Source organism: Toxorhynchites rutilus, chromosome 2 (genome assembly GCF_029784135.1).
Source record: "Toxorhynchites rutilus septentrionalis strain SRP chromosome 2, ASM2978413v1, whole genome shotgun sequence".
NCBI lineage: Eukaryota > Metazoa > Arthropoda > Insecta > Diptera > Culicidae > Toxorhynchites > Toxorhynchites rutilus.
In genome coordinates this window covers 269,256,770-269,283,445 of record NC_073745.1, presented here as the reverse complement: position 1 = coordinate 269,283,445, position 26,676 = coordinate 269,256,770, and the positions used below count along the sequence as shown (strand labels likewise).

Below are 26,676 nucleotides of genomic sequence, written 5' to 3'. Positions count from 1 at the left end.
TGTATTTAACTTCATTCAGTTTTAATAGTCATTTGATTCAGACCTATGCGGAAGTATAGAATCATAGTATATACACTCGTATTCTTGTTTTCGAACGTAGACAAAACGTTCGAAAGTATGTCTCATCCTTATCCTTGGTTCCGTACGAAAGAAATCTATCCATTCGATCATTCGAACCAACTGTCCTATCCTTGTTTTCGTTCGAAAGTGTTTTTAGCCTGTCAGTCAAACGCTACTGTGAGTTGCGAATCAGAGCAAGCGTAGAAGAAAATTCAATCAATGTTTATGTTTTTGTTGTGTATTGAGACGATGTGGTATGTGAAAATACTTCTACTGAAATTGATTTTAATTACTGTGGAACATTTCTATAGAAGCAGAAAGAAATAGATAGACATTTTTCACCTGACAAATATGTTTTCATTTGGCTGCCGGAGGAACTCGTTTGGTCTGATTATTTCGACATTTTTGAGTTCGAAAAAAGTCTCGTTAGAACGAATTCGTACGAAACCAATGATACCTTCTACGAACGTATTCGAATCAGAGCGTTCGAACGAAAGCAGATACGACCGTTAACAAGAATAAGGGTGCCTTATTCTTAACTATATTTTTGTTAGTACGTAAAAAAACGCGTAAAAAAACGCGTTAATTAGAAAATCCGCGTAGAAAAACGAGTTAATTGAAAAATCCACGTAAAAAAACAGGTCACCTAAGATCCAGGTAAGAATGATAGGGTGCGGCACTAACTTCCGTCACAAGCACTTATTACTGTCATATGCTCTCAGGGGGTATGAAGAAGAAAAGTGGTATTGCTCAGGTTTTTCCTTGTCCGTGAATCGTTTAAATTGACGAAAAGTAGAAACACTCCCATCTTCCCATAATTTTTGTATTTTTGTGCTTTCCAACCCATGCCCTCAATACTGAGCAACGAATATTTATATGCTATCAGCCAAGAATATACCGATCAATTCCTTCCGACTTTAATTTTCGCTGACTCAGCTAACTATCTCCAAGACATACCTGATGGAAACAGCAGACATCCATGGATTATAAGAACAGAAGAGGCTGCTTCTGAAAAAAAAACATGCCTTTCTGTTGGGTTGCTGGTCATTCCGGAACCCGTGGAAAAAACCTCGCCAACAAAATCGCCTGCAAGGGTAGCATAACAAAATTTCACATATGCTCTGTCCTCCTTCCAATAAAGTCAGTTAGGTAAAACATCTGGTCCGCAAATTTGGAACATAGCCTGGACGAAAAAGCCGTTTCAGTCAACTTCATAAATTAAAATGATTTACTATAATTTAGTCCGATGTCTTCGCATTTTCAGCAAATTATTTATTTCTTATCTCAGAGCATAGCTGATTGGTTTTCTCAGTCGTTCTTCCGTCCGTTTGCTAGAATTTCTATGCATTCTAAAATAATATAGAAGTGATGGAGAAGCGAATTGAATGAAATAAATTTACAGTCAGTCTTTGTCAATCCTGGGCACCCCTTAATTATTTTTCCTATTTTCTATGAGTTCGAATCCCGAAAACGGGTTTAGATTCGGCTTAGAGATTGTTTTTTTTGTGAAATATTCAGATTCGAATGTTTGGTTAAGGATGCAGCATTGGTTTTGATATAGAGCCATTCCATACCAAATCATTCGAAACACATTCGATTTTGAACCAATCTTCTCTGATTTTAAAAAATTCTAACCATGACATTACCCGATAGACATTAACCCGAATTACGCTTATTCGAATGTAATATTTTCTCGAATGCCACATTTACCCGAAGGTTACTTGAAAAATACCCAAGTTTCAAAGGCGTTGTGTACTAACTCTGAACCGAGTGTTGGTACGCAACCATTAACCCATAACATTGCTCTTTTCATTCATTTACTCACTCAATTACCCCGCGTAATTTTGACTTCCGTTGAATTTCGTATGTAATTCGATGGTACTTCACCGTTGTATTGAAATAATTTCATTTGTTATGAAATAGATAAAAGTTTTCTATATCAAACTTGATTAGTGAGGCAAGGTTCATTGACTTTCCAACTACTTTGTCAAACGCCACATTTTAATTGAACAGCTTATTGTAAAACTGTAGCAATTGAAGTTTAGATGGTTCAAGAGACGAGATTTTAACATAAGCGACAAAGAGCGTGAATTAAGGCCTGTGAGCGTTGAAGACATCGCGTAATCAGACCAAGATCCGTGTCAATCTTCAGAGGAACTTGCCAACGTTTGGAAGTGGCTAAACTAGCCATATTCAACATGTTAGTAAAGACGCACCACGCTAGAAATGGGGTGCAGACTAGGGAGCGTTGATGATTAATGGTCAGCAGCATCCCAATAGGAAGTATCCCGTGTGGGGCACACGTACAGTGCTCCCAATTATGAGAACACTTGTAATACTAACATCGAGCCAACCGCGAGTAATCGATTACATATTACTAACATAGTTGTAAGGCAAACATTGTCGAAATGTTGAACTCCCGGTCCCGTCAGGCTGACGCCAATATTTTTGGATAAAAAAAAAACATGTTTGTAATAATTTTCTAAATGAAGTGTTAATTTTACAATAAAATTTGCGACCTGAATTCTAGATATTTTTATGATGAATCCAGACTTCATTTTACACAAACGAATTCTTTTTATCCCAGCTGTATTCACACAATTGTCTTCCCAGGAATATTCTCCGCCGCCGTGTGTTGAAATACACAGAAATAAATACACAGCCATTCCTTTCAAAATCGATATAGTGGTACGCAGATTTTCGTGAAAAATGGTAGATTTATGCTTCATCGCAAAATATAAGACCGGTATTTTCAATTTTTTATTGGGGTGCCCATTTCCATTTTAAGGGATACACCAAAAATCAACAGTTATAATTTTTCAAAATTAACCGTCGGTCCCAAAAATATTTTTCCCCCTTTTTCCACCACAAAAATTCATAACTTTTGATCTACTATGGGATAGTCTTCATTAAAAAAAATATTACACTTGCGAAAAAAATGAATTTTGTTTTTGTAATAACCGATTGTATTTGTTTCTTATGGTTAAAAGGGTTAAAGACAGAGGACGTTATATTTTTTATATTTTTTCTTGAAAGCTGATGTTTTCTTTACATATCATATCCTAAAATCAGAGAGGCGTTCTCTTTCATTTTTGAGATATGAAGTTCACCGAAGATCCGGAAAATCTTTTTTCATTTTTGACGTCTTTCAATAAGGGTGCCAAATCAGGAAAGACGTCACGTTTTTATGAAATAAAGGTAACGTTAATAACTATTTTTGCCGCGAACGGATTCGGACGATTTACATACCAAACGAATCGGAAATTCACTAGGATTTGTTTTTTATGCTATATATATATTTTTTTTTTATTCCCTCCACTCACCCCCATCTCGAAGAAACTCTTATTCGAGAATCCTAGAGTTGGGCACCAATTATTTTTTGCTAAAAAAAAATTTTAAGATAATTTACAATTCCACAGGATAAAACAAGATATTTAGGTACGAGGTGAGCGGACAATAACATGTAAAGCAAAGATGTATGGATCCCAGTGAAAATACAATATAAGAATATAACATAGTAAAAAAGATAAATAGAAACAACAAAAATTTGAATATAAAACATAGATTGTAGAAAATTATGAGAAAAACTGGCAAGTATACAAAAATAAGAAAGCTAAACACTGAGGTGGTTTATTGTGGTTGATCGAAATCTATACTAGGAAAACTCTTATGATCGATTTTAGGTATAGCTTTAATTTATTTTTAAAAAGATCTGAACGTGTTATTGCTCGGATTTCCGGTGGCAAAGCATTGAAACGTGACGGTCCATAAAACAAAATGCGCTGTTGACCAACATTGGTTGTTGCCCGACTTCGCATTAAATTTTGGGCTTGTCGTGTGGAGTGTTGGTGATTTGCTGTAGGTATATTACAATCCTCTAGTCTGTAAACGGTTTAAATTGATGAAAACTAGACGCATTTCCATTTTCCCACATATTTATCATATGTGAGCTTCCCTACCCATGCCGTCAATAACAAGCAACTTAATTATGGTTTGGTTTTTTATTCTACATTACGTTACATCTAACTAGAGATGGGCAAAACAGTTCACTTTGATGAACGGTTCACTCATTAACCGTTCAACTAAACGAATCAGTTCTTTTGAACCGTTCTTTCGCTCTTTCGTTCAGCGGTATTAGAGCCCCCGCATACAACAGACTTTCTGTCAACCAACAGTTTGGTCGGGTCGGCCTTCTGGTGCAAAAACCGACCCAACTGAATCGGCGTAATGTGCGCACATGCATACCTTTCCGTACTGATTAAGAAGCCGACCAAACTATCGGCCGACAAATCAGTCTGCAGTCTGCGGGGGCTCTTAAGAACAACTTAGAATGTTAGCTGGAACCCAACATCAATAGACAGCTATTAATTGATATCGTTGGATTGGATAGTGTACGTATGGTATTTATATTTTTGAAATTTAGTGGGGAAAGATAAGCTGCTTCTTCTTTAAAAGTCTCAAACTGTATGTGAAAATATGTTTATCGGTCGACAAAAGTTTATGTAATAATTTGATGTGCACAAAACACGTGCAATTTTTCATATTCTCTTTTTGGACAACACACAGGTTCCATGTAAGATCATATTTCATAATGTTCATTCAGGGGTAAAAATCAGCAGCGATTTTCACTAACAATCGATCATACAAACAATCACGATAACACGTACACGCAATAGGCCAAACAATGAACTGAAAGCAACGAAAAAACTTTGCCCTCACTATAAGATTTTATGTTTACCTAATCCATGAATCGCCCCAGCTTCCCCCAGATTTTTTTTTCTGATAATCAGGAAATATATGAATGTTACGCGGAATTGAAAGAATACATGAAATTGAAAATATATAGTTTTGCTTTTAAAACTACGAAAATCTAATTTAATTTTTAACACAAAATTGAGTATACATTAACAATTTAAACCCTTCGTTAGATGCATTTTGCTCATCATGACAATATCGTTTTATTTTCCTTTCAAACGTTCTCGTTATATTTGTCCATTCCTTCCAGCGCAAATCAGTTCAGCTGCACTAGTTCGTTCGCAAACAGTTCGCCCGCAAACACTTTGTTCTCAAACAGTTCACTCTCAATCAGTTCTGTCCCATACAGTTCACTCGCAAACAGTTCGTTCTGAACCAGTTCGTTCACAAGCAGTTCATTCTCCATCAGTTCACTCTCAAACAGTTCACTCGCAAACCGTTCTTTCGGAATCAATTCGTTCACAAACCGTTCGCTCGCAATCAGTTCGTGGGGAGAACTACCGTTCTTTGAAAAAGAACGACCGTTCGTTCACTCTTTTCGGCGAACTAGTTCGTTCGTACCGTTCGTGAACGATTTGCCCATCTCTACATCTAACGAGATGTATGAATAGTTTTGCTCTGATTTCAATTTTTATTTTCACTCTAGACAGCGAATAGTCAACATTATGGGTTATTTCTTAAATTGTAAAAAATATTGGAACCTCTTTAATTTTATATTTTCTCTCTTTTTAATTTTCATTCCAGGCTGTGATCAACCAACACAATCAGAGTAAATTTGGAATTTATTATTTATTGATTTTAAATTTTTTGGAGGGGAGAGAACCTGTGTGAATTTAGGAGTGTTTTCGGTCTTTTTGGTGACCTTTTCCGATCGATTATTCAATTTTCGCGAATTCGAGTTAAGTAACCGGGTTAAAACTGGCGTCAACGTGCAGCATGCTTTAAGTCGGATGTGAAGAAGATATTATACTATGAGAGCTGTGTTCTTCGATTGAAAACTTAAGAAGAAAGTTTGTCACCTTCGCCGTCACCGTCACCACACACTGATTCGATTCAAATTTTCTTTAACCGTTCAGCGAAAGGTGCTGCATATTAGAATTTCTCTTTCTTTGAGAGTGATGTTTTGGGTACATTAGGGGCTGTCAATTTCAATCACCGTTGGAATATCCAGTATTCTGTATTTTTTGCATAGTTACATCTCTAACTCCAGGTCCCGACCGAAACACAATATAAAAAAAATTATCTGAATCTGTTGATTTAAATTTCAGGTGAAATCAGGATACATTTAGATAGATGATTATTGAAAAAAAAAATGGTTTTCAATTTTTTCCTGTTTCTGTTTTGAAAAATAAAATTTACTCTTGCTTAACAATTTTAATTCATAGGATTTTGATATTTGACCTAGATTCAAAAATGGGAATTTTATTGTTATCAATCCAACACACCCTCAATATATTAGGCTGTCAAAAAAGTCCTGCGGTATTTTTTTGAATTTTCATTTGTTCGTAAAATTAGTTACAATCATCTGTTTCAAGTCAAATATGCGCCGTTTTGTTCGATGACTTGTTCCCAACGAGATGCCAACTTCATAATACTCCTGTTGTAGAAGCTCGCTTCCTTATTGGCAAAAAACTCGGATAGCCAATTTTCACAGGCCTATTTTGTGGCTAACTTCTGACTACCTAGCTCGTTCGCCATGGACAAAAACAGGTGGTAGTCACTTGGTGCAAGGTCCGGACTATACGGCGGATGCAAAAGAACCTCCCATCCGAGCTCCCGGAGCTTCTGATGGAAGACAATGCGGCCTCTGTTTATCAAAGATGGCCTCTTCTTCATGAGTGCTACCTTCAAGCGGTCCAGTTGTTGGCAGTACAGGTCCGAATTGAGCGTTTGGCCATAGGGAAGCAGCTCATAATAGATTATTCCTTGACAATCCCACCAAACACACAGCAGAACCTTCCTGGCCGTTAATGAGGGCTTGGTCACCGTCTGAGCCGCTTCAGTGGGCTTCGACCACGACCGTTTGCGCTTCACGTTGTCGTAAGTGACCCACTTTTCATCGCCAGTCACCATCCGCTTCAGAAACGGGTCGATTTTGTTGCGATTCAGCAGCGATTCACATGCGTCGATACGGTCAAAGATGTTTTTTTGCGTCAACGTGTGTGGCACCCATACATCGAGCTTCTTTGTGAATCCAAGCTTCTTCAAATGGTTAATAACGGTTTGATGACTTATCCCCAGCTCTTGGCCGATGCTACGGCTGCTACTATGCCGGTCTTTCTCGGCTAATTCAGCGATTTTGTCGTAATTTTCGACGACAGGCCTTCCGGAGCGTGGCGCATCTTCGACGACCTCTACACCAGAACGAAAACGTTGAAACCATCGTTGTGCGGTGGAAATGGAAACTGTATCGGGTCCATAAACTGCACAAATTTTATTGGCAGCTTGAGATGCATTTTTTCCTTTGTCATAGTAGTACTGTAAAATATGTCGGATTTTCTCTTTATTTTGCTCCATATTTGCGACACTATAACTCACGAACGACTTAACCAAACAAAACACTGTCAAGGACTATATTATAGCGCGCAAAAATACCTTTCCAACAAGCTATAGTATGACTCGATACAATGAATACAACTAGAACTACGCGCTTACAACGACACCTCGCGGAAATACCGCAGTACTTTTTGACAGCCTAATATTAGGTCAGTATTTTTAGTGAACAAATGTTAGAAATCATAAGAGTAGTGTTGTGCAAAACAAAGTTCCCTCTATAAAGTTTTAATTTTGATCGAGGTTTTTCAAGTGTATTTTTAATACTAGTTTTTTTCTATAATTTTTCTACAAAAATTTTGTCGAAAATGACTTTGCAACCAAACTAGAAGTTTTTATTTATGACTATTTTAAGAAATGGTCGTGAGTTTACGAAACGCCCTCATATAGAGTAATTAAATAATATTAGTAATACGGAAACAACATTTCGGTTAGTTATCACCTTAGGTACAGAATTAGAGCAACAAAATAAAATAGTAATTTCATTGGATGGACGATTCTATGTGAAAATGCTCAATAAAGAAATCCAAAAAAGCATAAGGCGTAGAAGAAAATGCTTCCATAGCCACTAGAAGAAATGTCAAGGAAAGTTAAGATCTCTTCCAGTAAATAAGAGAAAAATGTATTTTTGACTTTTATACGACGCATATATAAGTGCACCCGTGGCTGAGTGGTTAGCGTCTCACATTATCATACCGGGTGTTCGGGTTCGATTCCCGTTCGGACCGGGGGTTTTCGTCAGAGAAATTTCCTTCGACTTGCACTGTGGTCACGCGTATTCTAGAGTTTGGCCCCCGGAATACATTCAAGGCGTGTTATTTGGCTTAAGAAATCTCAACTCAGTATTAATTAATGACGCAAGTTAATGCATACGTTGAGACGGCAAAAGTGCCACAGGGAACGTTAACGCCATTCAAGAAGAAGAAGACGATTCATACAATGAGCACTAAACTTATTGAGTGTACCCAAAGTTAACGAGGCGGGCATTGTTCCGGCTAACGACTTATTTGACACTCGATTACGAGTAATTAATTTATTTACGATTATCGCCTTATGGACGGCACACATTCCCGTCGATCGGTTTCGTAAAATTTCAAAAATTCTGTATCAGTTTCATCGGCTTGATCCATTCAATTTTAATGGAATTAATAAATACATCCAATCGACTTCGCCGACCACTTCTACCTTCGGCTGGCTTTTAAGATGTTAACGTTCGTTTCCGTAAAAATTAGTAGGAAAAGACCATGGAGAGGCCTTGCTTCACACCTCGTTTCGGTTCGCACCACACTTTGTGCGCATAATTGATATTTTATTCAAATTTCGAACCTTAATATGGGCCAACACAAACGAGCATATCATTAGCACCCTTCGAACGGTACCCCGGCCAAGCAAGTTTGGGAGAGTGAGATTGAGCTTCCTGCACACACAGCCATACATACAGACGCATGACACGTATATTCTTGGTATATTCAAGGCCGTAATCATGACAAATTAGCAGCGCACGAAGGGACTATCCTCACCTGGTGCTGCTGCTGCTGCTGGTGGTGATCCATTAGCAGAAGCTAATTTTAATTTAAATTACCTCGAAATTCAACCAGCCGAGTTCCACCGATGGGTCCCGTTAGGGTTGTAAAGTTTAAGCCGATTAGAGGGAAACGAACCAACAGCTTTTATTGCTGTTTGTATGTCGGGGTACGTGGTACACGCATCGCGCGTACAACAATGTAGCCCTGGTAACCCTTCGGTACCTTGTCGGCCTATCTTGTCTGATGGCGCGATATCGGTCAGACAGTCACTTGTGGTAGAAAGAAGAAACACGCTCACCTGGAAGAGAATAAAAGAAGAAAGTTGAATTAGAGAAGTGAGTTAATTGGAAGATAATGTTGAAAGTGTAATTCATTTTTATGAATATTTCAAATGAAACAACAGAACAACAAAAAATATCCTTGTTTCTGTTGATGAATCAATACTTTTTTTGTTCTTCCCAATGAACCCAGGGGAAACCGCGATGTTCCTTTTATAGAAACATTTGGAAGTATACAGCTGCAGGAAACAGAAGGGGCACCATCATCCCGCCATCGATCAGAGGTGTCTGGAAAAAGCCTAGCGAGAACTTCCCCGCTTCGATCCATCCCATCCCTTAATGGCAGCAATATATTTGCTGTCGGAGTATGAACACCGCCAAGATTCGCACTATCGGAACCATTAGTCTTCCGCGACTGTAAGCGGTTCTAAGGCATTCTTCCTCTCTTCAAATGCTGCCTCCCTGCAAGCGTTAAGCCAACTGCAAGTTAGCATCATTCCAACAAGGCAACAAACCAACAAGAAATAAACGCGATCTTTGTTGCGAGCGACAGAGAAATGGAGAGTCGTAAAAATTTAATTAAAAAAAAGTCGCGTTATAATCCCTTCGATCCACACGGCCATCCACAGTGGACAACGGTTGCGCGGGCGCATGTTGAGCTTCTTGCTTCACTTTCTTGTTATTACCGCTGGCAGCAGTTGGCAATAAAATGAAACTTGGGTTTGTCTTAGCTAACACCAGCAGAAACATACTAACTCTCCCTCAACGGAGTCGAGGGAACCCAACAAACGCACGCGAACAGCACAAGCATATAAAAGCAAATCATTATTACGAACTGATATTAAGATCGGCATAAAAATAAATGCACACTCTGTTAGTGTTTTTCCCTGTGTTTCTTTATTTTGCCTTGGATCTTGTGTTTGTAATCTAAAAAGAAAGGGAATTACGTGCTATCCGTTCTGATCCAGATTGAATATGCCGAATGAGATTGAAAGGAAGCCAAGCGAAGCTTGTCACTTCCGGTTGCACTTGGAAAAATATAGTTTAAAAAAACTTTCAAAATACAATTGGGCACTCTTTCATCGATTTTTTGAAATTTTGTAGAAATACCATGGAACAGTTGTTTACTGAGAGAAATACTCCAGTCGTGTTCGAAATATTGACAATTTGTTGTTGCTCCTGTGTACAATTGTTATTGTGTTAAATGGGGTGTTTCTCGCTACCAAAAATGATCAAAACTATCCTCCTAGCATCTAAACTACAACCATCGTTCTCGCTTAAAGCATCCACCTTTCAACTCCACGTAACATTTCAAGCCAAGAATGCCACTAGCCCAGCTGCTGAAACGCATTGCTTCTGCTTCGTGCACCGATGAATTTCCCAAACACGTCACGTACATCCATATTCCGTCTCGCCGATTCATACACACAATACAATCGGCAATGTCTTATTCTTTGGGGCGTTGGTAAAAATGAAACTCGCTGTTGTTGGAGGTACACACACACACACACCACAGAGTCGAGCGTTTATCTATCATCAAAGACGGCAGTTTCGCACTTATTCCAGCACTTCCAGCAAGTTTCGAGATCGAAGGCAAGCCAAGGATACGCATATTAATCCGTTCAGGTGGAAGACTGCGAGGTAAACCTCCCAGCAGCGGAGATAATTGAAATTAGTTGCCTGATTGGAGCTGAAATGTACGATGATTAGTGGCTGGGGAAGGGGGCAGACATGTCTGTTTCTGTTCCTTTTTTATTTGTTTCAGGGCATTGTATCGATCAAAACATGCATTCCTTCCGATAAACTGAAAAAAACCGGGAAGAGCCGGGTGATATCGCGGCAACACCAGAAACACGTAGCATTACACCAAGGACTGTCAATTCAAAAAACTTATCGAATATCCAAGTAGTTTTTTTTGTATCTGTTAGCTAAATTATATCTCCAACGCTCCCAAAAACATAATTCCCCAAAAAAAAAAACAAATTATGTCATACAGCGCCTTTCGCTGAACGGAAACAGAGAATCCTAAATCGACTGTGTTGGCGGCAGCTATAGCAATCCCAATGGAACGAATTTCAACTATAGCTTTGAACCGATGAACATATGAGCGCAATCTGATCACTCTTCATGGAGACAACACAAGTTGTCACACATCTCGTCTAACAATCAATTATTTGAGCACAAAAAAAATTAAATTAATGCCGTGTAGTCCTGATTCAACATCAAACGACTTCCGAATGATAAAAATTATTGACGTGGACGACAAATTTCTTCGTCAAAAGCAACAACATGCCTCAACATCCAATAACCACAACCACCACAAGTTGTTGGAATGGAACAAATAGTTTGACAACTTGTGCGTAAATCTACACTTCACAAAAGAGATTATTTTGAAAATCATTAAAATAATATTAAATGAAAACTTGTAGTTTCTCTTTAAATTATTGAGATAAAATATTATTAATAACACTCGCACGTCTTGTATTAAAAGGAAAAAAAGTTTCATTCCATAAGCACAAAGAACATAAGGGCCCACCTTTTTTTTAAAACATATACAGTGATAGACATTCGTTTAGCCGCACTTGAAAAAAACTTGAAACACTTACAAAACAACTAAGAATGTTCTTTTTATCGGGATACTTATTTGCTGTAGTGATAGTATATTTAAGTTACTTTTATTGAAAGGACGTGCGTCACAATCACACACACACAAGGCGGCATCGGTGGATATAAACATTCAAACGTCGTTTTTTCCCGAGACATACGTTTAGCCGCAGGGCATAAAAATCGAGTTTTCGCATAATCACCAAGCCTTTATCTGTGTTTTTTGGAAAAAAATACTTGGGATTGTTCAATTTACAAGACAAATATTAGATGTGCAACGTAAGAAGTTGGTCAGATTAGTGATTTACGTAGAATTTGAAGGAATGGCGAAAGGTATTCTATTGACGGAAGAGGGGCGGAAAATAATAAAGATATTCAGTGAACAAAAGTTCTCTAATCGCTCGATCGTAATAAAAATTGGTCTATCTGAGAAAGTGGTACGGAATTTCTTTAAATAATGCCAGAAATATGGGATATAACGACCAACAAATGGGAACAAAAAAGTTACTTTGCGTCTTAAAGGTCGAATAAGACACGAAGCAACCAGGAAACGATGTTCTGCTCATACATTAAGGCAGAATCGGTTGTTCCAGTAACGAAGAGGCATATTGCGCGCATCTTGAATGAGTCACCAAACATCATGTGGAAGAAACTTCAAGGGAAACCGAAACTGACCGCCACCCATAAGCAGAACCATCTCATTTTCGCCCGGAAATACATGGAATGGAAACCAGAATGGAGAAATGTTGTATTTTCCGGCGCAAAAAGTTCAATTTGTGTGGTCCGGACTGTTACAGTTGCTATTGGTACAATTTAAGTCAACGGCATGTCGTGAGATCGAAGCGAAACTTCGGGGCGGAAGTTTGACAGTGTGGGAGCCGTTTTCTATCACCGCAAGCTTCTCATTTGTTTCATTTTCACCCGAATGAACTCCGAAAAGTATCTTCAATTACTGGAGGACGTTTTGATTGGCCATATTGAGAATAACGCTACCGAGGATGTCGTTTTTTTCAGCAGGATTATGCATAGATCCACGTTTCCAAGCAATTGAAGGCATGGTTTGCCGAGAAGGACATTCCGCTTCTTGAATGACCTTCTGACAGTCTATTGAAATTCCATAGAGAACTTATGGAGAATCTTGGCCGAGATGGTCTATGCAAACGGATGACAATTTGACAACATTTCCGGTCTCAAGGCAGTGATTCAGGAATGTTGGGCTATAATCAATATGGCAACACTTTGAAAGCTGTCTGACTCGATGCCAAATCGAGTTTTCAAAGTGATCCGAAATGGAGGTGGACATACTAAATATTAGCTTCCGATTGGACTCGAAATTTGCCGCACAAATTTTCTTTTATTGAAATTTTAGGATGCGGCTAAACGAATGTCCACCCTGATTCCACATATTTGAATTACTTAGAAAACAAAAAGTGAATTTACAGTTTTTTTTAAGAATGAATTCGATGAAAATAAACAATAATCGTCTTTTCTGAGCAAAACTGTACAAAGAATTGACTTATTTTTAAAAATATTCAGGAAAAATAAGTGCGGCTAAACGAATGTCTACCACTGTAGCATATAGCAGAAGGGGGAAAAATGATTTTTCGGACCATCGGTTAGCTTTGAAAAATCATGTCTCAAAAACGAAAAATATAGCATCTTTGATATCGAGATATTTTATGTAAAAAAATCTCAGCTTTCAAGATAAAATATTCAAAAAATATAGCGCCCTCTAGTCCAAAGCCATGAAAACAATAAAAAAAAACGATTACAATCAATAATTACGAAGTAAATTTTCAAAGCTCATTGTCATTGTTTTGGGAAAAAGTGGAAAAAATGATTTTTCGGACCAACCTAAAATGGAAATGGTCACCCTATCGGAAAAATAAAAAAAAGGTCTAATATTTTGCGATAAAGAACAAAACTACCACTTTCCATGGAAATTCATTTTTTTCAAATCAAAAAAAAATGTATTACTAAAATATATAAACCAATAAGTCATCCAGGAGGTCTTAGTAAGCGATCGATCGTGAGTTCAAACTCAGGGCCCTCAATTGACCAGCTTTGTGTTGTTATAGAATAACTACGTCAATCGCAACAATCATCAGTGATGGAGATCGATCCACGGTGGAACGAAGATCGATTCATCCATACAACTGCTCTGCTCTGCAAGAAATATCGGCCTATTAATAAGCCAACAATGATCAATATCAACTGATTCCGCTGTTCGATCTGCTGAACAATGTAAGAACAGAAAGACTACCCTTACACCTAAATGGCTACTACTGTGTAATTTACCATAATGTAATGAAACAGAGAAAATTCTCTCACGCCTAAATGGCTACTATTACTGTGTAATTTCAATTTATAGAACCATAAACATGTACATGTACACGATTAAAACCCGGCTCTGTTACTGCTAAAATGATCATGAGCCTGAATTAATAAACAAATGGGATGAGTAAAAGTCACAGGATGGTTGTGTCCGAGACACGACCGCATAGTTGACGTAGGATTTCGTTAGACTCTCTGTTGCAGGCTGATTTTGGACATGTTTGAAGAATTACATCGTCAAACTCTTTGATAATGATTTGGTGGCCCTGAAAAGGGCCGTTTTGCTTAGTTGTTTCCACTTGTTTGTTCACTCTACCCGTGGTTACAACCGAGTGATGATGACAGAAGGATGGTGATTAGTCGTTAGATGGTGCATATCATGATACAAGATGCCGAAGTGAAATGAGATATGATGAAAGACGCTCTCTCTGGACGAGATGTTTCCTATGTTCAGTATGGATGAGATGGTGCGTCAGAAAAAAAAATAACCAATTTAATATGAGATAATTATCATTATCGATCACAATTATCAATTTTTCTCATAGGAAAAAAACATGTTATTTTGTTATAGAGAAAACATATTTGGAATGAAAAAGGAAATTTTCTTTTATAATTTTTACTTTCTGAGTGTTTATTCAACCCATTTCCATTTTTACTACAAAACCAACGGAACACGATGCTAAGTGGTCCCTCAGAAATTCTAGGTGGCATTAAATAGAAAAATGAAAGGAAATGCCTTGAAATTTGGTGTACGGAGGTCTTCGAAGGGGCAGAATCTATGTTTTGAGTCATTTTGGTTATGAATCCAAAGCAAGGACAGGGGGAGAGGTTAAAATTTCAATGTTCATGTTTAAAATTTTCATTTTTTAAATGTTCAATGAAATTATACCCCACATCGGTTTTCATATTATCTGGTGAAATTTGCTCATGTACTTTTGTACCACAAGCACACATTGTTGTTGTTGTTATGCGTTGCCAAACTGATTAAAGTAGTAGTTACAGTGTTGAGTTTAGAAGAAATGTGGAATATTGGTGATGGTGGAACAAATATACAATCGCCTGTGACCACCATGTATCGGTTGCAAAAAATTGTTGCACTATCAGTTACGACTAAATCTCTATGTGGTATCAGCCTGAACGACATACGAGAGTTGGTTTTATGTTCTAAATTACCACTTTCAAGGCTATATTCGAGGATTTATTGTGCTTGCGAGGACAAGAATGATTTCTGGATCAAGCTTTTTAAGCTGCTTCTACAAAGCCACGCAAACCATCGGCAATTTTTCGGTCCACCAAAACTTTCTATTGAAGAGTTATTTCGAATTGAATAAAATAATTCGGTAGTCAGCTCACTGCTCTGATGGCTATACCGAAAATTGAGTCTCTCACATTCTCTGATGGGTACAGCATTGCAGCCGACGGAGGCTACCCTGAATGGTTGAATTTTGAACATTGAACGTCTGCATTCCTATTCATATGATTAAATTCCGATTATTTTATCATGTTGTGTTTCTATTTTTAGACAGAATTGATTCAAAATGGTGAATTGAAATGTGAACTATTTATTTATATAAGATACATGAAAGACAGAGTTAATCAAAATTTATAAAAATTATTGAACATTAAAAATAAATTCTAGGAAAAATATAAATGACAGAAAAAATTGTAAGGGGTTGTATCTAGAACACCGCATATTTTAAACGTAGAACTACGCAATTATATTATGCAATCCACTTGTTTATCACTTCGAATATTATTTTAGAATGCATCGAAAATTTTGTAATAGATTTTGTTCTTCGTTACAAATAAATTTTATGAACGTCTTTTTACGTTCGATATGATGCCTAGGTCTACCAAAATATGTGAACGGAAGAATTGTCAAACGATCATTGTATTTCACATTTCCCTCTGAAAATATTGCACATCTCATGTTTACGTAGTTCTCGGGCCGCGAAAGTTCATTCACCTCTAGTATCTGATTTCCGATTTTCCTAGGCTTCTCAGTTTAAAAATACGTTTTTTGGGAAACATATTCCGGTCTGCACAACGACAAGCGAGTACAAAAGTACTCAACACAAAAAAATACCCCCGACTTGCATGTAAAGGGTGTGTCACATCAAATTGCATCACGGAAAAAACGCTGTAGAAATTCGCCCAGTAGACCGATCCTTTTGAAAATTTTAGACAGTAAAATAAAAACTATTAAACAACTTTTGGCATTTTCTTTTTATTCATACATCGAGCCCAAGCCCGTATGCTCGCACCTTCCTCTTTACCCCGTCCATAAAGTTCTGTACAACGTCAGGTTGTAGTTTTTTTTGAACAGAAATCCATTTTCTCTTGAAGTCCACCTCCGATTTGACAACTTTTGGGTTCTTCCGGAGGGCCTGCTTCATAATCGCCCAATATTTCTCTATTGGGCGAAGCTCCGGCGCGTTGGGCGGGTTCATTTCCTTTGGCACGAAGGTGACCCCGTTGGCTTCGTACCACTCCAACACGTCCTTTGAATAGTGGCACGAAGCGAGATCCGGCCAGAAGATGGTCGGGCCCTCGTGCTGCTTCAATAGTGGTAGTAAGCGCTTCTGTAGGCACTCCTTAAGGTAAACCTGCCCGTTTACCGTGCCGGTCATCACGAAGGTCATCCGCTTTCCGCAAGAGCAGATCGCTTGCCACACCATGTACTTTTTGGCAAACTTGGATAGTTTCTGCTTGCGAATCTCCTCCGGAACGCTGAATTTGTCCTCTGCGGAGAAGAACAACAGGCCCGGCAGCTGACGAAAGTCCGCTTTGACGTAGGTTTCGTCATCCATTACCAGGCAATGCGGCTTCGTCAGCATTTCGGTGTACAGCTTCCGTGCTCGCGTCTTCCCCACCATGTTTTGCCTTTCGTCGCGGTTAGGAGCCTTCTGAACCTTGTATGTACGCAGGCCCTCCCGCTGCTTGGTCCGCTGGACGAATGAACTTGACAAATTCTGCTTATTGGCGACATCCCGGACCGAACTTCTCGGATCACGTCTAAACTGCTTAACTACGCGCTTGTGATCTTTTTCACTGACGGAGCATCCATTTTTGCCGTTCTTCACCTTCCGGTCGATGGTTAGGTTCTCGAAGTATCGTTTTAGTACTCTGCTGACCGTGGATTGGACGATTCCCAGCATCTTACCGATGTCCCGATGTAACAACTCCGGATTCTCGAAATGAGTGCACAGGATTAATTCACGACGCTCTTTTTCGTTCGACGACATTTTTCCAAATTTACGAAAAATTGACAGTGAAGCATGGCCAACGTGATCTATACACTTTTATCCGATTATAAGCGAAAGCTGAAGATATAATTCCTAAAAATTAAATTTCTACAGCGTTTTTTCCGTGATGCAATTTGATGTGACACACCCTTTATTTGCGAAGTGAATACCCCCAGGCACATTAATTTCGAGGTCCGTGTTAGGGAAACACAACTCGGTGGGAACAAAAATACACCAGACTTGCATGTATATTTGCAGAACGGATTTCCACAGGTACATCGATTTTGAAGTCTGTGTTAGAAAAACCGTAAATCGGGCCAATCAAAACTTGGCAGTTAGGGCGTTGAAATAACGCTTGACATTTTACAGTTATTCAATTGTTCATCTCATGAAGAATAATATTTTATTTTTTGTGATAGACGCGTAGAAATATTTCCTATCACTTGATGCAAACATCTTTCCCATCTGTTAAGAAATGTTCGAGTTATAAGCATTCGAAATACGGGTAAGGTTAGCACACAAATCGGCAGAACAATGGGAAAAAAGAAGTCCTTCCAGTTCTCATGAACTTAAACCGTTTAGAGATTAGCGAATTGTAATGTATATCATATCAAACAAATCTTAGAGAATTTTCGATTCGATTGGTATGCAAATCATTAAAATTCATTCACAGTGAAAATAGTTATCAACGTTAACTTTATTTCATAAAAACGTGACATGTTTTCTGATTTGGCACCCTTCCTGAAAGACGTAGTTCTACGTCAAAAAATTGCAAGTTTCGAAAACGAAATAATATTACTCATGTCCCGACCAATTTCATGTAACTCTGGAAGTCATTTAACATAAATTGAAACCAACATAAATGTAATCTTTTATTGTCACTCTTAAAATAACACAGCATTGTGCAACGTACGCTTCGTTGAATTCCATCGAAAGCGTCAAGGCTTCTGCGAAATATCGCTCCACAAAAGTAATGATCTCTCAAAGCGCACTTAGCGGCCCAATAGAAAGCCATTTATCGCGGAAATAATGAAATCCAAACCTAAAATGTGAGCATAAATTCCGCCGACAACACAAAATACCCATTCCGAGGAAATGCATGATGTAACGCTCGATTATATAGTTGTCATCCATCACCGAAACGCAGTGACAATGTCATCTTCTTTTGTTGCTGTTGGAAAAATACCTCCTGCTCCCCTCCGCCCAGTTTTGTTACACAAAAAAATACATGAAAAACACAACACAGCGAAACACACATTTGGCAGCTCGCGACAGCCCGCCATTAAAATTAGAACATCAGTGGCGGCGGCGGTCGTGAAGCGACGCGTTGGAGATTCGACTCCATTGCGTGTTGTGGGATCTCGCGCTTTCCAAAACTATCCCGAGAAGTGTCGAAACGTCAGTTCACCTCCTTCCGCTACTACTAATAATAAAAATGAATAACTACGATTTCCACGAAATGGTGAAATATTACAGCTGTGGGGCAGCCAATGGAGTTCTTTCCTCCCACGTTTATGTAGCGCGCGATAGGAAGATTCATTGATTCCTCGTATCGTTTGATTGCATTCCCAGCCGGTCCCAGCGACAATGACCCTCGTTGGAGCAATGGTTGGTGGTCTTCAATAATTTTTTCTCTTGTCGAAAAGAATTATCGTTGCACGATTAACACCCACCCAACTAATTTCATGCCAGAGAGAGAATTTGATGATGAAAGAATGATACTCGGAGGGGTTTGATTATTATTGCAGCCCAAGAACCAAGAGCGCTCATTCAGTTCAAAGTCATTGATGCGCTTCAGCGCCCACCGCACGTTTTCGGGTTGAACTGGTGAAGTGATGATCTCGAGGCTGCTGCAGGCAACAGGGCGCAGCTGGAAATTAGATAAACACCACGAACAAAAAAAAAAAAACAAACCCGTCACCGTTTGTCTAGAGAGAATCCAATTCCAGTTCTATTTGGAGGTATCTCACGGTGGAATGAAGCAATCATAATTCAATATTTTATTTCGTTTGTGAAAATAATATATTTCGTTTTATCTCATAGAAAAGTAAGACTTGGTGGTGTTTTGTTTACCATTCAAGAGGAACGTGGAGACGGAAAGCGAGGGGCGCGAGCGAATATAAATCAGTTCAGGAAAACAGAGGAGCTACCTTTTTGTATCGATATACCTGGGTGCTAGAAAGAAGAACGAAAAAAGATCAAAACGATTGTGTTTCAAGCTTCCTGATCCTCCAATGCGCTGTCTCATCTCCCGGCGGAGGAGGATGGGTTGACAAACAAAAAGACGCGCGTTGGGAAAAAATAACAAGAACAACCGTCTGTCTTTGCAAGCCAAGGTATTTTTTGTGTGAGAGTTTAAATATACATGTGTGTCTTGAGGCTGTGTTCAGATGTTCCTATTCGCTGCTCGCTTCCAGTTGGGCGAAATGTGAAAACCGGAATTTCGAAGGCGCTACTCGCTCGACAGCGGAGATGTGCTGGGTTGATCTTGAATCGGCAAAATAATGGTGCGTCGGAGGAACAAGTGGGGCGTACTTAACCTTGAGGTGACAAGGCTTCGAGTGCCGAAGGATGAGAGGATAGTCCTTATTGGAAATGGAACTGGGTTGCGTTGAGACGCTGCTAAACTGTAGAGACACAAACGACCTCGTTCCTTCCATAACTCTGATGGAACAGAGGCGTATCACCAGCAGGGAAATGGAAAGGGGATTAATTCTTCTGTCCTCGATTGTCAAATACGAGTGAAATAAACAAATCTCAGTCTTAATGGCTCTACCAAACGGCTTTTGGAGGGATGTATGATTTCGTGGCATGTTTGCTGAATCCGTGATTTGCATTTAGGCTTTTCCGAAATGTTCTTACGAGTGTCTTAAGGAACATCGAAAACCAAGTCGAATGATTTTCGTTAGGTTTGATTCTTCATTGTTCAATCTATCGTCCCTACCTTTTGAATTGGTAGAATGAATGTGCGTATTTGATTGTTTTATATAATGTTTGTAATTATTTATATAATTTTTACGTAGCCATATTGCTACGTAATTGTTATTTTTTTCCTAGGTTCAAATATTGGTTCGAGCTATTGGAAGGCAAATAATTCTCGGAAATGATCTGCTAGAATGTTCTGGTGAGGTCTCGAATACACCAATAAACGAAAGATTTTCCTCGCAGAAGCTGCAAGACAATGGTGGAGTGCCTCTTGTGAGGGTTCTAAAAATGCAACAATTCGGAAGCCGTGTCAGTGAACTTTCAAATCTAACGGTGGGTTTAGACCAGTGATATATTCATGTGAAGAAATATGATGAGATTTATAGAAGTCGCTTCAACCGTTTACACTAGCGTGAACTTCTATAATGAATATATTCATATTTTCGGTGAATTTATTCACCTAAAGTAGAACTGCATCCAACTTTAGTGATTTCTCACCAGTGAGACATTCACAAGCGTTTACATATGCTGAATTTATTCAAGTTATATATACCTCGAATAAGTGTATCATATTTATTCTCACCCGTTTACACGTATTTTCACGTGAATAAATCCATCTATAGCTATAGATCTCCCTAATGTGAACCCGCCATAAGAGTTCCTCTCGAAGAAAGTGTCTCGTATTGCGATGTAATGTCTAAACGTGATTCGAAACCATCTAAGATCCCAGGAACGATGAAGACAACTGAAAATAGCCACATTTTGAATTGTTTTTATCGGTTGCTTTTCGACGTAGGACTACGTCTTTCGTTAAGGCCGCAAAACCAGAAAACATCTAACGTTTATATAAAATAGTTGAACAACTATTTTGGTTGCGAAAGGATTTCAAGCCGTCAACAGCTGTGATAATTCTTAGAAGCAATTTGAGAAATTTCAAATTGACTATTTGTTGGTTTGCCACTGTGTTTTTAATCGTTTCCACTGCTCAATGCGAGCAGTGTGTTTGTACAACACCTGCAATCTATGGAAAAGGGAAATATGCAGCCATTCCACGCCAAACCGATACAGTGGTTCTTAGATTTTCGCGAAAAGCTGGCTCGCGAAATAAACTTTTTTTCAAAAATGACTTTTTTAAATCATAACTTTCGAACTACTAGACCGATTCTCATGATCGACATTTCAAATTAAAGTTAATTTGCTGGTCGTTTTAGCAAGAATACTGCAGTTGTAGAGAGCTTGGGTTTTGTTTCCATTATTATTGATTGTATTTGTTTTTTTTGGGTTTCATGGTCTCGCGACCATGGGCGCTATATTTTTTTTCTTGAAGGCTGAGGTTTTTTAAATAACATATCCAATAATCAGAGATCTGTTATGTTCGTTTAGAAGTTATGATTTTCCAAATTTAACCGATGGTTCAAAAAATCATTTTTCCCTCTTGAGCTTGAGCTTGGGTAGACTGTACAATTCGTAGTTGCTCTCCATGATTGACCTGGACCAACCAAATTGCACAAAGAACACACAGAATGGCGCTTGGGACTAGCAAATCATTCTCGTTGTGCAATTTTCGGTGATTCGAGCTTTAAACGGTCAATAACGACGCCGGCCACGCCCTTACAGTCACCAGGGGAAGGGAAGGAATGTTAGTATGATATTCACCACCCGAAGGCCAGAAGAGTCGCCTCTATAGCGTGGTTCCCTAGCGATAGTTGTTAGTGGGGGAGGTATGAATCAGGATTCACTGAGGTAAGTGATGTGATTATGTTAACGCGAACTGTCGACCACTCGTCGAAACGAAATCCCGAAAATCTTATATACATAACATTCATCGAACATTCATGGGAAACTTGACAAAGTAACCGAGGAAATTCGTCTAACGTTAATCGGACCTGTGATGTATTTCGTTATTTTTCGTGTCTAATCATTATCGAACTTCAGTCTCGAAGGCGGAAAATTATTATTGATATTTTCAGTATCTATCCTGCTACACTTTCTCGAACTACAATCGCGACGGCGGTAACTAATTAAATTAAATAATGAAAGAATTTAAAAAATAAATAATCAAAGAATTAAAAGAAATAAAAAATAAGAAAAAACGAAAAAAAAGAGAGAATTGAAGAATCAAAGGTTTGAAGAATTAAAAACTAAACAATCAAAGAATTTTAAAAATGTGCGCATGGAAAAAATCAAACTTATCTGACACTACTGCACGCTCAGCCCATCCATGTCGATGTTTCTTTTGATTATGACACTACGACTAACAATGGATGTGTATACACGCGTCGGGCAGAGAGCACACTAACATAAACGAGCGCAACAAGACGATAGAGTTTTCACATTCACATATGAAGTATAAAAAAAATTCAGAGCTTTTGGAATCACAAGGGTAGAGTACACACTTTTCCGCACACTCAAAATATAAATAAAAATACAGCACAAACGCGCACATCATTTTCTGAACGCTGCCTGAGCCCCCTGCTCAACACTCCAATGCGGTTATATTTTCAGTGCAGCAAAAAACTTTCAATTTATGATGGACACTGATCCCGAAAACTAAATGACCACAAGATCATGGAACTAAAAAAACCTTTCGGAATAAGTGAACCAACTTTATTCCATATCATCATCTAATATCAACTATACACCCGCGATTCGAAAACACGTCACCAGTTCAAAAAATCATTTTTCCCTCTTTTCCCAAAAATGAATTTTATTTGAAATAGCAAATAATTTGGATTCTAGTTGCATAGATCCGGTCTAGTCGCATAGAAATATTGAACAAAGACTAAAAACATGTCAACTTTCAAAAATCATAACTTAAAACCGAAAAAGAACACATCTCTGATTTTTGAATATTTTAAGTAAAAAATCCTCAGCTTTCAAGAAAAAAAATAGGTCCCAAAACCATGTAAACTATAAAAAAAAAGATACAATCAATAATCAGGAAAACAAAATTCATTTTTTTCGCAAATGTAATAATTTTTGAAAGAATTCTCATTGGCTTTAATTTGATACAACGATCATCTGAATCGGTCCAGTAGCTCAAAAGTTAGAAATTTTTGAAAAAGCAATTTTTGAAAAAAAGTTTAAAAAATGAATTTTTCGAACCATCCCAAAATGGAAATGGTCACCCTAACGAATTATTGTCTAATTGTTTGCGATAAAGCACAAATCTACCACTTTTCGCGAAAATCTGAAAGCCACTATATCGGATTGGCATGGAATGGCTGTATGTCTGAAATGTAGGCTCCCCCTCACACAACGAATGTAACGGGCGAGAGTATAAAAGATGTCATTTGCGATTTCAGTCCCTCATATTCAGTGTTGTTACATATTTATTTGTACTGGAGTGAACAACTTTTTCAATCTGTACCATCTGTCTACCTATATGAATCTATATATCTATATATATAAAAATCTCGTGTCACGGTGTTTGTTACCGAACTCCTCCGAAACGGCTCGACCGATTTTGATGAAATTATACTCAAAATACTTGGTAGGTATGAGAATAGGTTGTAAACCAGTCTTTCATGTTTCACAAAAAACACTGCGTCCAGGATAAATATGTCCACGCTACTGTTCACACTTTTGTGTTTGAGTACAAACATGATTTTTTCGTACTTATGTTTGAAAATGTGACATGTTTGTATTCGTAATATGTTTGGACATACGATGTTTAATCCCAATGTTTCACATGATGTTCGAACATGGTGTACAGTTTCTCTTGCATTTTCACCCCAAGCACCGGCAGTGCGTAGAGTAGAAGAAGCGAATTGGACACCACACCACCACCACTCAACGCGTGGTGTGTTGGTATGATGACATGGAAAAAATACTTTCCTATCATGACAATGGGTGCTTCGTCTAAAATATTGGGCAAATAAAATAAACTTCTTTTTCTGTTCTGAACAAAATAAACATCGATTGAAATCAGAGTTTTTCACATTTGATATCATTATTATTTAGTGCACGCATCAATTTATATATTGAATTCATGTAACATTCGCTATTATTAGCTATCTGAACAAATACTAAAATTGAATAGAGCGTGGTGGAGATGTTTAGTTACCCACAACAAACTTTGATTACAGTATTCCTATAATTTTAATCGAATATAATGTACCAGAATTATTCAGCAGTGACGCTAACCACTCGACCACGGGAGCAACAATTTTAGCTGGATCTTTGAATACAAATGGCCAATACTGCTTGTTCGCGACGAACGCGACCCGAGCTATAAAACGAGCGAAGAAGAGGAGAAGAAAGAATGATGCAATCGCATGTATGTAGTGCAGTGTAAGTGTAGCTTTTAGTTTTTTCCTTCATTCAGTTTGTGATAACATCGAGAAATTAATGGTGTGTTTTAGCCGCTGAAATTTCTCTGCTGGTTCTGCTGTGTGCCGCTGAAGGTTGCATCTAAAACTAATTTTTGGGTATTTATTTTTTTGGTCAGCATTTGTACTACGTCGCCCGCTGTGCAGTCGGCTCCCCAGAATTTAATTGCCAACATGCACGCAAAAAAAATCTCATAGAAAGATTCTTTTTATTCAGAGAATTTTTTCTTTGCACGAAACCAAGGATTATTTTATCAGACTTGCAAAACATGCATGAACTCAGAGCCTCTCAGTTCGTGCAATTTTTGAAATGCGAGCTAAATTTCAAGTTCGTTTCTGTGAAAAAGTATTCTACGAAGAAATGTTTTGGGATGAATAATTTCTTTCCGTGCATGAAAACAAACGAAAGCAATGAATACTGCGACATCGGGTGATATGTTTGTACATGATGTTCTTGAATTATAAACATCGTGTTTGTTTTCACATGTTTAGGTTTGGGTATCATTGTTCGTGTTTGGGATAGACATTCAACACTAGCGAAAATCATGTTCGAATTCAAACAAAAACATGGAATTTTCACATCACGTGGACATGTGTAAGTGTTTTTCGGAAGACTGTTGTAAACTATATATGATACCGGTAGAATACCGATAACCATACATTTAATACCGAATAGGGTGGCTCTATGCAGAAAAAAAGATCTGGATATTTTTTTTCTAAAATTTGACTTCATACCATACATATGACCTTAAATTTTGACCCCAATTCCCTATTTTTAATTGCGATTTTATTATTTTTGTGTCAAAAATATTCTAATAATTTAACCGTTGTTCGTTTTTTCAACAGAACGAATTTATTTAAGTTGTTCAATAACAGATGGCGTAACGCCCGCTTCATTGAACATCCATCTACAAATACACAAGTAACATCAATTCATCCAAAGCAGGGAGCATCTCCGACGAGTGGGAAGCCTTTTTGAATGAGCACAATGAGTTATCGAAATTCTTCAAATCACATTTGCCGAACAAAATGACAATCACGCTATTGCCATCAACCCTGATAAAACATCAGCTGGAGAGCACGTGTGTAGATCCAAAGTACAAGCGCTGCTGGAATCATGATAGCACGGTGACACGAGAAATTTAATGCGAAGAAAGAACAATAATCTGGAATTCATCGTTGACACACACCGTCCATACGATCCTCGCTATGTTCTTCTTCAATTGCACTAACGTTCCCAAGGTTTGCCTTCTCAACGTAGTACTACTTGAGTCATTTTTATTAGTAAATAGTTGAGATTTCTATGACGAACAATACGCCTTGAATGTATTCTGGAGTGGCAAGCTCAAGAATACGAGTGACTACGGTGCAAGTCAGAAGGGTTTCTTTAACGAAAAATCTCTTGCATAAACATTAGACCAACGAGACCCCGTCACAGATACTTAATTCATTATGAACATCATTTCTCATTTTGATTTAATATTTATGAACATGCGACGAAACAAACAGAGGGCGCGCTCGAAGGATTTTTATGTTTATCATATGGTGATTTGACGTGGTCAAGAAACGCCAATTCAAGATATCGTAAGCTGTGCCAACAATTTATGGTCGACATATACGCGAAGGTAGAGATTGAACGACTGCAATTCTTACTACACAATCAACAAAAGCGGTGCGAGGAATAATACATTCACTTGCGAGACACTATCATGAGCAACGCCGACACAGCTTTAGTTATAGCCAGGCCAAAGCACAATGCATTGTCATGACATTGCGCGTGTGTTCAAACACAAAATGAAGTTCGATCGTATTCGTCCCCACATATTGTTGGTTGTATTCTGTTGAATAGAAAAAGCGCAATTTTGCATTCTGTTCAAGCTCAAGTCCAATCGAGTTCAGCAAATGTGACAACCTTGCCACGCAATTCGACGTAAACAACATTGGTCTCCATGTTCCATTTCTATGAAGCAAAAATAGTAATGGTTTTTCGGGTGGAATAAATACGCAATATTTAGCATTCAAACACATTCAAAACAAATTTAGCATCCAAACGAAATCGAATAAT

At 38.2% G+C, this 26,676-nt stretch overlaps 2 protein-coding genes across 13 annotated transcripts in view; both read right to left on the bottom strand.

Annotated features, from left to right (window-relative positions):
• LOC129768843 (uncharacterized) overlaps positions 1-26,676 on the bottom strand; it is a 539,752-nt gene that overhangs the window by 188,959 nt on the left and 324,117 nt on the right. The gene's annotated exons all lie outside the window — the stretch shown is intronic.
• Positions 8,959-26,676, bottom strand: part of LOC129766883 (uncharacterized) — a 40,044-nt gene continuing 22,326 nt past the window's right edge. Inside the window, exon 2 of the mRNA XM_055767484.1 lies at positions 8,959-9,192. Within this exon, the coding sequence (XP_055623459.1) occupies positions 8,959-9,192 (234 nt within the window). The remainder of the gene's footprint in view (positions 9,193-26,676) is intronic.